The following is a 15,739-nucleotide window of genomic DNA, read 5'->3' as shown; positions in this document are numbered from 1 at the left end:
ATCGATTCTCTATACTTTACAGATAATCGATACATCATTAGAATTAGAAATCTGAAGCTTCGTTCTTGCAAGATTTACACAAGATTTTGAAATTCGTCTAATTCATCTAATTCGTTTGCCTAACGACGATGATTCGACGATGGAAAATTAAAAAGACGTAAAGAAGGACTCTCAATTTCTACGAGAAATAAAAGATATATAAATAAATAAAATACGATTCGGGATCTTTCGTACGCGAAAATAATCATTCATTCGCTTTGCGAAATACGAATCGTTGGTATGAAGGGAAAGAAGAAAGAAACATGAGTCTTTCTTTTTTTATTTTGACTCTCTCCCTCCCTCTCCCTCCCTCCCTCTCTCTCTCTCTCTCTCTCTCTCTTGCTCTGTAAAATTTATTTTTTAAGTATACTCTGGTGAGACTGTAAAGAAAGAGAAAAAAACAGATATAGATACGTATATACGTGAAGAATTTATAAGAAAAAGAGAGAGACAGATGAAGATAGCGAATGATAATGATTAATTTTGTAAATGTGGAGTCAATGTTGGACCAACATTTTATTTACAACTTTTATTATCAATTTAAAGATGAAAATAATTCTATGGAATAAGTTGATCGATGATTCTATCTTGCAATAAAACGATTTAAGAACTTTAACGTGTCTACGATATAGTCAATCAATGTGCGGAGTTTTATGAATGAAACGAAAAAAAACAGAAACGAGTCAATGATCGTCCAGTGATACTCGACATAAATAATTTTACGAGCGATACTCGACGATCATTGATCGATTCACAAATTCGTCTTATTCATAAAATTCTTTCATTGACGAACTTTTTCGTCGAACTATTTTCATTTTTAAACGTGTATGATCGATATTGAGATACTGTCCAAAAAAAATTAATACGCGAGTATAAAGAGTCCACCCAATTAGAATTAAAAAAAACAATTATAATTCTTTTCTTTCCCCTCATTACCTGCCAGATATCGAACGATCTTAAAAACTATCGTAAATGATTTTCTTCTAATTAAAGATACTCACGTGTTCTGCAAATTTAAATAAATGCTCTTCGTTTAGACGATACCACCGCTTAAAAAGAAAATACGAGAATCTCTAAGTTCTCTCGCGCTTTCGTATATAATTAAAGGAAGCAACAGTGTCATCAACAAGGCAACTTAGAATGAATGAAGTGTTCTCGTTAGTTGTGTTCCCAAATGCGGATTAGCATTAATTGTTGTCAGTTGATATCGTTCGAAAGACGATTCATTCGACTATCGATTTTAATGATAATCGTGTTCACTCTCTATCTCTCTCTTTCTTTGCTTCTCTCCTTTTAATCATTTTTCTCATTCTCTCTTTCTTTCTTTCTACATTTTGTGTCGTTCTCTCTCTATTCGTCGATTAGAAAAAAGGTGTAAAAGAATATAAGTTACTTACATAAAATAATTATCGACAATTACTGACGATTATCGATGAGAACTGATTACTGTAATATAAACGATAAAACGTTTCCTATTTTCTTCTTTTACATTTTTTTTCATCTTTTTTATTGAATTACCCGTCTTCTTTATCGAAAATTTCTAGAAAAAAAAAATTGAAAAAGAAAGGGAGAGAGAGAAAAAGAGAGAAAGAGAGAGAGAGAGAGAGAAAGAAATAGGAGACGTCGAAATTTCTCACCTTTTTTTCGATTGCTCTTACAATTCCTCTCCGTTCTAATTATATATTTCATTCCTCTTATCTTTCGACGAAAATGATAATCATATCCTCGTCGTGATAAGGTTTCTATTACTATGATATGCTGCATAATGAAAGAATTTGTTTCTTCTTTCTATATTCTTTGCACACATTCCATATATTAACAGCATTAACACACACATATCCACACACACACACGTGCACACGTATGAAACTGAGATATCCACACATACATAGAAATACACACAGATAAAAAGAGTGAGAGAGAATAAGAAAGATTGTAAGAGAAAAGTATAAAAAGAGATACACATAATTTACATAAATACATGCATAAACATATGCACACACGAACTATAGTTTCTTTCTTCGTAGTGCACACTATTTGATTCTGGCGTTATCTCGCGTGCGTATTGTATATTATATACATAAACTTAATAATTATTATTCGCGTATTAATCTCCGATAAAGCACAGCTCTTTAACGTTTTATCTTACGAGAAATGGATGACGTTAATTGGGCGCGTGTTATCTTTACGCGTATATTTGTAATAAGAACAGATTGAGCATGGATGCTAACAATATAAAAATTGTATCTGTGCTGCCATTAGCGTTAAAAATGAGAAAAAAAGAGAGAGAGAGGGAGAGAGTGAGTAAGTGAGTGAGTGAGTGAGTGAATGAGTGAAAATGTATGTGTGAAATTTAAACAAAGAAAGAGAGAAAGATAGAGAAAGAAAGAGAGAAAGAGAGAGAAAAGGAAGTGCGTGAAACGGTCGAAAAGCCAAAGTATATAGTTAAAACAAAGTCCCTTACATTTACAGGCACTCATACGATCGCGAAAACACACATGTGTGTGTATATATATGTATGTATATATATATACATACACGCATACACACACGTATATATATACGCAGTTGATACTTTCATGTCATACTTAACACATAACGGACACACACATATACACACGCGCACGCAGCATAATTTACGTACCCGAGATGTAATCGTGTAAAAGCCTTTTAATCCCAAGCAAAAAGAGTTCGTTTCGCGGTCAAGCATGATTTTAGGAACCTTCATGTCGAATAATTATTAATTAGCATTCTCATTCCATATATCGTGTAATCGAGATATCGAGCGGTCGCGAGCAGTACGTATTTAGCGTGATAAAACAAAAAAAAAAAGAAAAAAATAAATAAAACCAGAAATATAAGAGGATAAAATGGACCTACAAAGAATATGGTTCGTTAGCGTGTACTACTGTGTATTCGAATGTGATCGATTTGTTAATTAAGATTGTCATGTTTCCTTTAAGTTGTGCTTTTTAATGTTATCATTATCATCATCGGAATTATTAACATTATTGTCATTTATTATTATTATTATTATTATTATTATTATTATTATTATTATTATTATTATTATTGATTATTGATTATATTATTGATTATTATTGATATTATTATTATTAATATTATTATTATTATAATTATTATTATTATTACCATTATTAGTATATTATTATATTATTATAATTAGTTATTAACATCGTTATTGTCTTCGATCATGACATTTGAACAATTTCTTGTTTCTAGTCAAAATCTTCTAGTCTCGTTATAATTATTCCATCGACACATACGATCCCAAAGCGATAAAAACACGCGTTGCAGGAACAATACGATCTTGCGATATATAGAGAGAGAGAGAGAAAGCGATACATTACGCCGTACAACAAATACAGTATACAGTCCGTAAATATGAGGTAAATGTTGATTTGTTTAAATAAATGTAAGTTTGAAAATCCACCGTGAGTTTGTATTCGCGCCAAATCGATTCTGATTGGCCCTCGTGTAATTTTCGTATTTCCAAGTTTATATTGAACTTTTTCATCGAGATATTTTCTTGAAAAATTTTACGAAAAAAAGAAATCGAGTAAAGTATAATAATAATTAAAAAATATTATATAGTTTTTCGTTCGAGAAATAATAGTCGATAAGTTAGGAAATAGTCTTATCGAATATTTTTCGTGTGCGCGAGTAAGAACGATGACGTATCAAGATGGCCGACCTCAACAAAGAATTAAACGAATATCTTCTCAGTAACAAAAATGAGAAACAGTTTAAAATCTCTGTACCCTCCGTAACATTACCGAAGCCGAACATTGGGAAATGGCTTGGAAGAAACACAGATGAAACGAAGGAAGAAACGGGATGGATTCAAGGAACACAAAAAGAATGTTGTCCTAGTATGGTAAGTTTCTTCGTTATAACCTTAAAATTTAGATTGACACAATTTTCATATCGTAATTTAATATCGAAACGATGTAATATTTTACTATTTTTTGTTTTTTCTTTTTTTTTCTCTTAGACGAAAATGCAAAGACTGATGGGCTTTATCTTTTGCTTTTTTATGGAATTATTATGCTTTTGTCTTTCGGCCATGTATATCCCTTTACTTCTTACAAAAGCAAGAAAATTTGCTTTGTTATATACTTTAGGAAATTCATTCTTTTTATTAAGGTAGGTAAATTAATCACTACTAATTAATTATTACTCTAACGAGTTATATATGATAATATTATGAAATAATTTATTGTCATTTGCAGTTTCTGCTTTTTGTGGGGTCCGATAAATTATCTAAAATCTCTATTCACGGCTGAAAGAAGATGTTTTACGATATCTTATTTTGTAACATTGATAGGCACATTGTATTTTGCACTCCACTTACAATCAACACCATTAACAGTACTTTGTGCTGTTTTACAGATAATTGCTATGTTATCATTCCTTTTATCAGGTATTCCAGGTGGAACTACAGGCCTAATGTTTTTTACCAGAATGTTCAAGTCATCTGTAAATTCTTCTTTACCTGTATGATATTATTATATTTTAGGTATCAAAAACTACGTATTTATAATATAAAGAAATCTTTCTCTAAAATATCTGTGTCTATAGTTTTCAAAGACTGTATTATATTGTTCTATCATTTTTATGTTGTATTGTGTATACCAATGCACATTCTTGTTTATATATGTATTTCTGTATAGGATATGTTTTAGAAGATAACTTTTCAAAATTTTCAAAATTTTTTATTTTTAATACGATCATTATTGTACAAAAGCAATAATGTTAAATAATCATAAATATCTCATATACATTTATTTTAACATATAATTAGGTAACAAAAATATTATAATTATTATAATTGATTATTTATGTAGATTATACCTCTTATTTTTAGGAACTTTAGTAGCTTTTGTTCTATTATTATTTCCTCGCAATTGTTTTACTTTCAAGGGTAGATACATAATATTATTAGATTTCTTGTTAGAATTCATTTTTACATCACTTGTATTATTTTTTCTTTTTCTTATTACTTCTTTAGATTCGTTAACCTTATCTAAAGAAAAATCGAAATATCTCGTGCTTTGTAAACTTGATACATTGTTATCATTATCATTAAGACTGACATTAGTTATGGAAATAAAATCAGTATTTTCCTCTTGAATATTACTGGTATTACAGGTTGCATTTGGTGGAATAAATATTCTTTCTTTGCGTGATGATCTAAACTTATATACATTTTCATCTGGGATTAATTTGTTAACCTCAGAAGTATTTTCTTTAGGTACACTATTATTTACTTCAGTGACATCAGATATTGTACAATCTAAAGCTTCATCAGAGGGGAATATTTGTAATGACTGTGTTGATGCAGGATAATTTTTAGATATTTCCAATACATTATTATATAACGTATAAAAATGATGATCTGAAGATAACACTACTTTCTATAATCAAAAATACATTGAATTTAGATAAAATAAATTTGTTTTCACTCGTACATAAATATAAAGATCATACCTTCAAAGCAAATGCAGAACATTTAAATCCAATATTCTCTAGTGTAAGAATTTTAAAAAAAGGTACAAGAAGCAATGGTACTTTTTTCATCTGCGCCATCATAATAATATGCTTTATTAAAAATGGTGGTTCCACATTAGCATCTAATAGGACACAACATGCTGTGTTTCTTTCTAATGAACGTGTAACAGTATTGATACCAAGGTACACTGAATTTCTAAAAAAAAGAAATGAATTATTCAAAATAATCTTTTTTTTAATTTATAAAGACTCACAATATATCCTTATTAGATAGTGATTGTTTACTAATTTCTGGTTCTTCTTTTACTTCTATTTCTGTACTTTTCTTTTTTGTAACTGACGATGATCTTCTTAATGCGGGAAATAAACTATAAAATATTAATATAATTAATTTATTTATATAATCACACACACATTAATATATCAACTTACTCTATCAGTATGGAACCTAGTTTAACATTATCCTTCTCGTGTAGCACAGGCCTGTTAATAAAAAATAACATATTATTGATTGTTAACTTTTATAAAGTAAAAAATATATTATACTGAAAAGTAAAAAAAAAATATATATATACCAATAATTATCATGTGGTTGAGCTAGGACATTACGCAATCCTTTCATAGGTCCTTTTTTTGCTGACAAACTTCGTCTTTGTTGTTGTTTTGTTAATATTGGTGTAGTCATGATGGAATTGTTATTGTTGAGAGATCAAACAATGATATACGTGTGATTACTTCTAAAATCATGGATAAAAATTAAATAAAGACGTACAATGTTTTTTGGTCAAATGCACTTAGTGGCCACCTAGTGTTAGTTTAAAAAAACAAAAAATAAGATAAAATTGCATCAAGACATATACTCCATCTGTTTAAACAAATAATCTTAAATATATTTTCATTTGAAACATCTAATACGAATTACTACAATTAGTACGTAAATAATAATTAATGAAATATGAGGTTACGTATTTAAAGTCAACATGATAAATAATATGGGATAAACAACAACATTTCATATTAATTTTGTAATCATTATCAGCAAATAAATTTTTCTTTCTGTATGTTTCGTCAGATGTTTTGGCTCGTTTCTGATGAGATATTTCGTATCTTATTTATTTCGTAAATTCTATGAACACGTCTATTATAATTTTTAGTTTCTGGTTGACGAATGAGCTCTCGTGATTGTATACGAGGGAGAATATTTTAAATTAATCTTTTTAAGTAAATTGACGTTGTTTAATATTGTGAAATATTTTTATTATTATTGCATCAGTATTCAAAAAGAGTATAAATTGTTATACTTTTAAAAAACTTCGTGGGTAATGTAATTATTTGTGAAATATTATTTCATTATATACAGTTATTATAATAATTGTCATCACAAGGGATTTGTTTTGCATATATGTATAAAAAATTTTAACAAACTTCTAGAATTTATTGCTAATAAAATAAGCAAAGGTAATGGGAGAAAGAGAATCTAATGATTGGCGACCTTTTGTTTATGGAGGCCTTGCTTCTATTGTTGCAGAGTTAGGTAGGATTGTCAGAATATAACAATTTTATAAAGATCTTAGATTTTCATAAATATTATAGAAGAAATAGTATTCATTGTTCCAATATCTAACCTTTTATTAGGTACTTTTCCTTTGGATACAACCAAGACACGTTTGCAAGTGCAAGGTCAAAAATTAGATAGAAAGCATGCGCATTTAAAATATTCTGGTATGACTAATGCTTTACTCCAAATATCCAAAGAAGAAGGATTCAGAGCATTATATTCTGGGTATATTTTTGTTAGAAATATATATGAAGATATAGTATTATATAATACTGTTATAACAATAGCTTAGTAGTTGTTTATAAACATATTATTTAAGCTTTGAAAATTATGATATTTATAAAGCGATGTTTTTTAACTTCTATAGGATTAGTTCGGCTATTCTTAGGCAGGCTACTTATGGAACTATAAAATTTGGAACTTATTATTCTCTTCAAGAAATAGCTATAAAAAAATGGGGAAGAGATGATGCAGTACTTATTAATATTATATGTGCAACATTAGCTGGTGCAATATCAAGTGCGATAGCTAATCCTACAGACGTGATAAAAGTTCGTATGCAAGTTACGGGTATCGATGCAAATCTGTCCTTAGTGAGTTGTTTTCAAGATCTGTATCAACATGAAGGTGTTCGTGGTTTATGGAGGGTAACGTATAAAGCTAATAAATTTAAATTTTGTCAGAAATGAAGTAACATTAGGAGCTCTATCAGAAAAGAAAGTTTCATTGTAAGTAATTAAATTTGTATACAGGATAATAATTTATATTCTTACAGGGTGTAGGACCTACTGCTCAAAGAGCTGCTATCATTGCAGCAGTAGAATTACCTATTTATGATTTTAGTAAGGTGAAATTTATGGATTTTCTTGGAGACAGCATTAGTAACCATTTTTTGTAAGTGCTAATCATTTGATAAAAACAAAATTTAATCATACATGTGCATTGGCACAAACTATAATGTTTTGGAAACGTTCTATAATGATAATTGATTAAAATATCAGATTGATTAAATTACAACTACTTAACATTACTTATAGTACAAGATTGAATTTCTTTTTTAATTCTAAAAAAATATTTTTTTATAAATATAATTTATACATGTGTTAAACATATTGTATGTTACAAACATTGTATTATATAATGCATGTTGTACAATGTGCATTACTGATACTACTTGTATGAGCTTAACCCTTATCCGAGCAATTTTTTACTCTTTTTATATCGCAAAATATCAGTGATTTGTATCTTACCATAAATTATAGTTAAACCTAACGTTTTATATAATTAAAAAAAATATTTATATATTTCAATTTTGATAATTGGCTTTTTAAAATATCTATGAAAAACATCCCATATAATACATGATGTCATGTGAATACATTCTGTCATCTCAAAGGTTTGTCTTCCTTATTAATTTTTATTTCGATGTGCACTTTGTTTATGCTTTATTTTATATAACATTTTGTCACACATTAACGTGTTATCAAATCAATTGACGTAATAATGACATAATAATATTTTGTCTCTCAAAACTTTAGGTTTTAGCAATGGATTTAGCATTGTACATGATGGAGTTATATAATGTTTGTATTAATAAAAAAGAACAATCATTTCCTAAAATATCAACATTTTATTTCCAGGTCCATACTCATTATCTTGCACATGGGCATAAGCAGTACATGGATATTGAGATGACCTCAGAGACTTGACACTAAAGTGTTCAGCACTCCATGTTCAGTATAAGTTTGTTGACACGTTCCTGCAGATGTTCTGCAACACAACCCTTTTTGGTTAGCAATTTATGCATCCCCTGAGCTTTAGAAAATCCATTTACTAATTGCTAAACAGTGCATAGTTAAAAAATCTATGTAATTTCAATGTCAATGGCAGTGAAAAAATCTTCCTGTTTTTATTAGTATTTTTATTTTCTTTTTTATCCCAAAATGCATTAATTGATACTAACAATAATTTTGTATGCTTTCCTGTAATAATCATGTGTCATCACAGACATCATATATTTTAATATAAATTCATGCATAATGCCTGGATAAGGGTTCTCTTCTTATAATATAAATATTTACAGAATATGTAAATATATATACGAATGATGTAAATTATAGTACATTTTTTTCTTATAACTATCACATATAAGAATTAAATTTCTGTAGTTATTGATTTTATAGTTCATTGTGATCTGTTAGCTGCAACTTTTATAATTCGATAATTTATGATAAAATTAAAAACTATTTAAAAACTGTTAAAAACTATTAAAAACTGATATAGCTTATATAAATTTTATATTTCAGATCTAGTTTTATTGCCAGTATGGGAAGTGCGATTGCTTCTACTCCCATAGATGTTGTACGTGTAAGTAACTATCCAGTTATAATATCAACAATTAAATATATTTGCTGTGCAAAGTTTACTTTCATCTGCATTTTAATTGTAGACACGATTGATGAATCAAAGAAGGGTCTCAACTTCTTGTGGCAAGTTACCACCTCATATTTATAGTGGAAGTATGGACTGTTTTATTCAAGTATGTAAATTTGTTAATAACAATGCATTTGTTCTTTGAGTCTTCTTAAATTAAAACAATATGTTATGCTTTACTCTTTCAGACCATAAAAAATGAAGGATTTTTTGCATTATATAAAGGGTTTATACCGACATGGTTTAGGATGGGTCCATGGAATATTATATTCTTTATTACTTATGAACAATTAAAACAACTTTAATTATTACTAGCTTATTTCACAAAACGTCTAAGTATTGATCCTATTAAAAATTAGGTTTGAAAATCTAACAGTATATAAAAACTGAAATATTATATTCTTTTTTTTTTATCATTTAATTTTAAGACTTTTTTTATCAATGTATGTTTGTGTCCTTTATAGTTAATAGCGATTAATGTACAGATATTCCTTAAATGATGACATTGTAAAAAGTGTATAACATACTTTTTTAATTAATGAAAATCAATCTAAGAGTTTAAAAACAATGTTCATATAGCTGCGCTCGATCTATAATTTGCATTTCATTTGCATTTCACGATATAGTAATAAAAAATACAGGATATTTCTAATATACTTTAGAAAGGATATATTTTTTTCAATAAAAGTATTTAAAAGAAATGTTTTTGAAGTATACTTAAATGACTTATATAAAAGTTCTGTAAAAAGATGAAATAATCTAATTAAATTCATATCTAGTCAACTAAAAAAATGTTTAAATCCAAAATTATAAAGTATTATGAAAATTCATATAATTAATAATGGGAATACTATGTAAAAATACACATAGAACATAGCTTAAATTTAATATTTATATTTTCTGAGGGATCTATGGTATATTATATATTGTCCAGATAATTAATCTTATTTTATGTATAATATAAAATCATCATTTTAAAATACTAACAAAAGATCTGCATACATGTAACTGTTATAAAATATAAATGTTCGCAAATATAATCGACATAAAATTAAATATTCTTCTATAATTCATTTTTATAAAATAAAAACAATAAACAACAATTTTTTTTTTAAACAGCATATTTAATTTCATCTTTTGATATAAATATATATTACAATGTTCTTGGATTGTAACAAGATAATAGTCCTTATTTAAAGATATTAACACATAATAATAATAATAATAATAATAATAATAATAATAATAATAATAATAGTAGTAATAATGAAGTAAAGAATACTTAAAACATGTTTAAACATGTTTAAACTTATATTTCCAAAACAATTACTTTTTTTATCACTAACAAATATTACATCAGATTAAAAAGTAATATTGCAATCTTTGTTTTTATAAATGTTTACTTTGCAATATTTGATAGACTGAATACTCATCATTTCTTTTTGCATTCCCACACTATAACTTTTCTATCTTTTCCACCTGTTATAATCATGCTATTGTTAGTTGTTATTGCTATTGTAAAAAGTGGTCCTAAAATAGTTGAAAAACAATTGTATTATTATGTGTATTTAATTAATACTTTCAAAAAGATACAATATATGGTATAATACCGTCATGACAATGGATTTTTGACAAAAAAGCTGCTTCTGGAAATTTCCATAAGCTGATATTTCCAATGCTATCTCCTATTAACAATAGCATCCCATTCCATTTTAATGTGAGTGCTTCATGTTCTAAACTTGTGTGATAAATCTGAGTACTTGTATGAATGTCAATAATATTCAATGTTTGATCTTCTGCACAAGAAATGATGCTTTTGCATTCAGGATCAAATGTCATTGTATTTACTTTTCCAGTGTGACCTTTTTTTATAAGATAAAATGAAATATAAAAAAAATGTTAGTCTATTTTAAAAAGTCATTTTTAACATTTATATTGTAAATAATATAAAAAATTACCTTTAACAGTGAATTGTAAATTGTAATTGTCCATACTCCACAAAAATAATTCTCCATCTTCTGTGCCAGATATTAATAACATCTCATTGCTATAAATTTCCAAGTAAATTTCAACTTACTAGTAAAATTCATCATAATGAATTGAAACTTTCAAATTATGAAAAGAGCTTACCTTGATATATCAATACATGTTATTTTTGAATCATGATCCAGCTGAGCTATAAAGTATTCTGAAGGTTTAATTTTGGGTCCTGAGACATAGCTCCGCCAAACTTTGGCAGTACAATCCCATGATCCAGAAATAATAATCTGTCGTGTGGGACTCCATGCTAAACAAGAAACTGCATCTTCATGAGCTTGCAATGTATCAATCGTTCTACCAAATTCTATATCATAAAATATTCTGGAAATTATAACATCAACTAAGTCTTGTATAATAATGTGTTAAGATTAGATGCAAAAATATTTTTTTAATATAATACTGGATATCTATTTACAGTGTATTATCCCACGAGCCAACAACAAGTATATTATGAGACGATGCTGTATAATATGATATACAGGATGAAAGAGGCAAAGAAGATAAAGAAACACTTCGTGTAGGTTTTTTGTCTTTTATAGAATATAGTTTAAACATGCCATCGTGACCTACTGATAATATTTCATCATATGTTCCTTTATTAGTTACTGTGATACAGCATACTCCTTCCTTATGTGATTGAAATGTTAAAAATTCAGACAAATGTATTGAGTCACTTATGAGAGATTTTTCATCTGAAAAATATACTCCACTTTTATCTATCCATGTGAAAAAATATAATACTACATATATTTAAAACATTTGAATATAATTAAATTAATAGAAGACTCACTCAGGTCTGTCACGTCTGAAACAGTTAATGTTGCAGTTTGTAATGTATCTATAATTGGTATTAATCTTTTGGGATGAGGTAGAGTAAAAACTTGTTTTGGAATTTGTCCAAATTCCATGATTTGTACTTCTAATCCATGTCGATCATTAATATCTCGAATCGTATCTAAATCTACTGCTCCCTCATAACACAAGTGAAAAAATACTGTAACAATATATAAATTTATATATAATGAATTTCCATCATTTAAAAAAAGTAATTTAGATAATTAAATATTATTACAATTATCAGCTTTCTCTGCTTCAATTCCTCTTTGCTTATATCCAAAGATCAAATCTATCCAATGGTGTAAATTTTTAGAAACATAATCACTTTCTAAGGCATTTCTTAATTTTTGTATAAAATCTGAAGGTCCTGAAATATTATATTTATTGTTATAATTAAAAAAAGATTACAATAAAAATACACACATGTACAATTAAAATATTTTACCTTCTGCCCAAGGTGGTAGCTGCACATCACCGATTTTTGTACCATCGTGTCGATAACCGAAATCAATACCATAACTATTTACTAAAAAATCACCACCATTGTTTGTGTCATAAAACTCTGGGATCAATTCTTTAAAGTCAGACATGTTCACCAAAACATTTTTCCATACGTCAGCTACACTGTTAGGTATTTTATTTGCAAGAGTGAAACAAAAAATCGATTCTGCATTCTGGTATTAAAAGTATGAGTCTGATATTAAAGGCAAGTACAATGAAATACTATTTTGTAAATACGCAACACTATTAAATTTATAGCTTTATCAAAGACATTACAGGCATGAATTAAAATATAAAACATTTTTCATCATTATTTGCGTATAAAGAGAATATGATTAAGTTAATTATAATACCTGTTAAACATTCTATCAGGATGGTCGAATCTTCCATTTTGAAGACAAAGCATATATTGTGGATACTTTCTGACTAAGTAAAATAATACAAAACCTGGTGCACTATAATGAGATCCATATAGAAATTTTGGTTCTAACATTTCTGAGTAACGTTCCTATATATAAAAAAAAAAAAAAAAAAAAAAATTATTTATAATCATAAAATCTACATTAATAACATTTTAATAATGCTTTACCTTTAATCTTTCTAATCTAGTAGGTTCAAGAGCACCAATAGGTTTAGAAAGATCTCTATATATATCAGGGTTGTCCAAATCCAATGTTGCAGATGTATAATCTTTTATTATCCAAGGTATTACAGGATACTGAGTCAAATCATGGAAAGTTCTGTCTGCCAGACTAAAACATAATTATTATTTAATTTACAATTTTTATTATAATATCTTGTATATTTTTACCTGTTAATATACAAAAGGTAATCATAATTTGACAGAGAACCATTCTGCCACCTCATTGTCATTTGATTTTGAGGAACTGTTTCTAGAGATACAGCAGATTGATCTAATAATTTTCTATGAAGTTCATCTCTGTCATTTTGATTGTTTAAAGAAAGAAACAAGTATTCAATTTTACCATCAGGTTGCTTTTGCCATTTTATTTCAAGACCCTGTTTGCAATAAAAATTATTACTCAATAAATAGATCAAATGTTATCATTAGTAATTCAAATACTTACAACTTGTCTCAAAAGAAATCTTCTTTGTATAATACTACTTATATCTTTTAATTGTATTTTTAAAACAGGATGCTGAAAAAAAATTCAATTAATAATAGAACATGTTATAATATAAATATAATTAAATATTACTAACCTGATCCATATTGTTATAAGGTTGAAAATATAATCTAGATGTAGTTAATAATACCCTGCCTGGATTAACTACAAGTGGTAACACTTTATTTGCTTGAATTTCTAACACAACCGTTTCATATAAATCTTCTAGCCAAGATGTATCAAAAGATACCCGTGATTGTCTGGAGTGAACTATAGTCATTATCTTTAAAAGAGAGTAAATAAATCAGTAAATATTTATTACTTAATAATAAATTCTATGTAAAAATATATATACCATTGCATTTTGTTCAGCTGTTGGCAAAGTAGCAGCACGAAGTAATTGCAACATTTGAGGAAGACAATTTTCTATCTTTGCATAATTAAAACAAAATTGGAAAGTTGCATTTTTGTGAATAAATTTGTATGGTGCAAGAACATTTTTTTCTAACATCTCCACATACTGTTTACATTGAATATTCAACATATTATTACATCTGAAAAATTATTATGCATCATCATTTAACGACAACTAATAATATTATATTGAACCTACCTAAATAACATTGTAAAATTATGCCTACCCTTCTATATTATCTTCTGAATTATACTGCTCAACACTTATAGTTTCTTTAAGTTGTATTTTGATCAAAGGTTGAATGAAATCATTATTTACAAAAACTAATGACTTTGAACAAAGTTTCAATCTTCCATCTATCCATTCTCTTTGTTCTGGAAACAACGGTTCTATCGCTCTCATCTGAACGCTATAATCTTCAAAAAATATTTCTCCTGGCTCTAACAGGAGCATTGTAAATCTTAAAAAAAAAAAAAAAAGAATGATTTGTTTTGCATATTCTACAGACCAGTTTTACATCATAAAAGTAAATTAACTTAAATGTTTATAAATTTTGATAAAATAATATGACACTGATTGTATAGTAATTTTTTACTATTATTTATAAGCTTATATAAAATGAATCCGATTAAGAATGAGTAACTCACCTTTCTTTTTCCATATTATATATTTATAAGTATAAAAGGATTTTCCATATACATATCACAATCGTTGTTTCTCCTGCTATTTATGTACACATGTAAACTATGCACATTCATTTCGGACAAACATTCTAAATTACACAAAAAGCGCAGTTTTATATTTTAAATAAATAACAATTGCATCAAAATGGTTATGAATCACGAAAAAGTTTACTTTAGTGGTTTAAACCAATGATATTTCATGATTAAGATAATGTATTGTAATCTACGATTGCAATAGTCAAGGGACTTTTTTTTTCAAGAGACGTTATTTTATTTATTATAATTGCAACGATATATTCGAAATCATATTTATAAATCGATAAATTTTATTGAATTCAATAAGTTATAATAATCGTAAACAATGTATTTCGAAATGTTTATATTATCTATTATTATCGACAAAGCAAAACAATTACCGACCGAGTATCATTGCCGCGGTATACAAAAACATTCGACGCGATCGTCAGTTGTTCGACGGACGCCTCGAGAGTAGGTACTTCGTAACGGAGCTCCCAGTCTCGTAAGTTTTATCATTTTAATTATTGTTATTACAATATTTTAATCTTAATTATAA

The 15,739-nt window shown here is 27.5% G+C and overlaps 4 protein-coding genes across 8 annotated transcripts; 2 read left to right on the top strand and 2 right to left on the bottom strand.

The window, feature by feature from the left end:
* The first annotated feature begins 405 nt into the window (after nt 1-405).
* On the top strand, nt 406-5,510 carry LOC122635635 (protein transport protein sft2). Its single transcript, XM_043826069.1, has 3 exons — nt 406-3,937; nt 4,055-4,206; nt 4,293-5,510. The coding sequence occupies exons 1-3, from the start codon at nt 3,746-3,748 to the stop codon at nt 4,561-4,563; spliced, it is 615 nt and encodes a 204-aa protein (XP_043682004.1). The 5' UTR covers nt 406-3,745; the 3' UTR covers nt 4,564-5,510.
* On the bottom strand, nt 4,896-6,350 carry LOC122635631. Its single transcript, XM_043826060.1, has 5 exons — nt 6,147-6,350; nt 6,004-6,054; nt 5,826-5,939; nt 5,551-5,767; nt 4,896-5,477 (listed from the first exon to the last, which is right to left on the bottom strand). Exons 1-5 carry the CDS (start codon nt 6,254-6,256, stop codon nt 4,896-4,898), a joined length of 1,074 nt encoding a protein of 357 aa, XP_043681995.1. The 5' UTR covers nt 6,257-6,350.
* A 132-nt stretch (nt 6,351-6,482) lies between these two features.
* LOC122635634 (mitochondrial uncoupling protein Bmcp) lies at nt 6,483-10,618 on the top strand. Of its 4 annotated transcripts, none has more exons than XM_043826068.1 (8): nt 6,483-6,501; nt 7,003-7,105; nt 7,207-7,354; nt 7,497-7,776; nt 7,905-8,023; nt 9,436-9,496; nt 9,579-9,668; nt 9,751-10,618. In XM_043826068.1, the coding sequence occupies exons 2-8, from the start codon at nt 7,033-7,035 to the stop codon at nt 9,865-9,867; spliced, it is 888 nt and encodes a 295-aa protein (XP_043682003.1). In that variant the 5' UTR covers nt 6,483-6,501; nt 7,003-7,032; the 3' UTR covers nt 9,868-10,618. The 4 variants fall into 4 exon arrangements, with proteins under 4 accessions (XP_043682003.1, XP_043682000.1, XP_043681999.1 ...); XM_043826065.1 differs by lacking the exon at nt 6,483-6,501 and adding an exon at nt 6,576-6,895; XM_043826064.1 differs by lacking the exon at nt 6,483-6,501 and adding an exon at nt 6,577-6,890.
* Nucleotides 10,619-10,809: 191 nt separating this feature from the next.
* LOC122635627 (protein FAN-like) lies at nt 10,810-15,494 on the bottom strand. 2 transcript variants are annotated; one of them, XM_043826035.1, is made up of 16 exons: nt 15,130-15,494; nt 14,709-14,942; nt 14,423-14,621; nt 14,165-14,350; nt 14,029-14,100; nt 13,752-13,960; nt 13,530-13,692; nt 13,294-13,448; nt 12,885-13,063; nt 12,675-12,806; nt 12,393-12,596; nt 12,018-12,294; nt 11,693-11,923; nt 11,521-11,609; nt 11,173-11,424; nt 10,810-11,092 (listed from the first exon to the last, which is right to left on the bottom strand). In XM_043826035.1, the coding sequence occupies exons 1-16, from the start codon at nt 15,141-15,143 to the stop codon at nt 10,995-10,997; spliced, it is 2,694 nt and encodes an 897-aa protein (XP_043681970.1). In that variant the 5' UTR covers nt 15,144-15,494; the 3' UTR covers nt 10,810-10,994. The 2 variants fall into 2 exon arrangements, with proteins under 2 accessions (XP_043681970.1, XP_043681971.1); XM_043826036.1 differs by lacking the exon at nt 15,130-15,494 and having other exon boundaries at nt 14,681-14,820.
* Between the last annotated feature and the right edge of the window lie 245 nt (nt 15,495-15,739).

Source organism: Vespula pensylvanica, chromosome 18 (genome assembly GCF_014466175.1).
Source record: "Vespula pensylvanica isolate Volc-1 chromosome 18, ASM1446617v1, whole genome shotgun sequence".
Taxonomy (NCBI): Eukaryota; Metazoa; Arthropoda; class Insecta; order Hymenoptera; family Vespidae; genus Vespula; species Vespula pensylvanica.
This window is presented reverse-complemented; position numbering and strand designations above follow the sequence as displayed.

Excerpts from the sequence above, each read along its gene's own strand:
- LOC122635635 (XM_043826069.1), top strand. The coding sequence starts at position 3,746 with ATGGCCGACCTCAACAAAGAATTAAACGAATATCTTCTCAGTAACAAA. Across the intron at positions 3,938-4,054 it reads AAGAATGTTGTCCTAGTATG|ACGAAAATGCAAAGACTGAT; the intron begins GTAAGTTTCTTC and ends TTTTTCTCTTAG. Across the intron at positions 4,207-4,292 it reads AATTCATTCTTTTTATTAAG|TTTCTGCTTTTTGTGGGGTC; the intron begins GTAGGTAAATTA and ends TGTCATTTGCAG.
- LOC122635631 (XM_043826060.1), bottom strand. The coding sequence starts at position 6,256 with ATGACTACACCAATATTAACAAAACAACAACAAAGACGAAGTTTGTCA. Across the intron at positions 5,768-5,825 it reads CTATCTAATAAGGATATATT|AAATTCAGTGTACCTTGGTA; the intron begins GTGAGTCTTTAT and ends TCTTTTTTTTAG. Across the intron at positions 5,478-5,550 it reads GTTCTGCATTTGCTTTGAAG|AAAGTAGTGTTATCTTCAGA; the intron begins GTATGATCTTTA and ends TTTTGATTATAG.
- LOC122635634 (XM_043826068.1), top strand. The coding sequence starts at position 7,033 with ATGGGAGAAAGAGAATCTAATGATTGGCGACCTTTTGTTTATGGAGGC. Across the intron at positions 7,106-7,206 it reads TTCTATTGTTGCAGAGTTAG|GTACTTTTCCTTTGGATACA; the intron begins GTAGGATTGTCA and ends ACCTTTTATTAG. Across the intron at positions 7,355-7,496 it reads TTCAGAGCATTATATTCTGG|GATTAGTTCGGCTATTCTTA; the intron begins GTATATTTTTGT and ends TAACTTCTATAG.
- LOC122635627 (XM_043826035.1), bottom strand. Across the intron at positions 13,064-13,293 it reads CCTGATAGAATGTTTAACAG|TGTAGCTGACGTATGGAAAA; the intron begins GTATTATAATTA and ends AATACCTAACAG. Across the intron at positions 11,924-12,017 it reads GGCTCGTGGGATAATACACT|AATATTTTATGATATAGAAT; the intron begins GTAAATAGATAT and ends TATAATTTCCAG.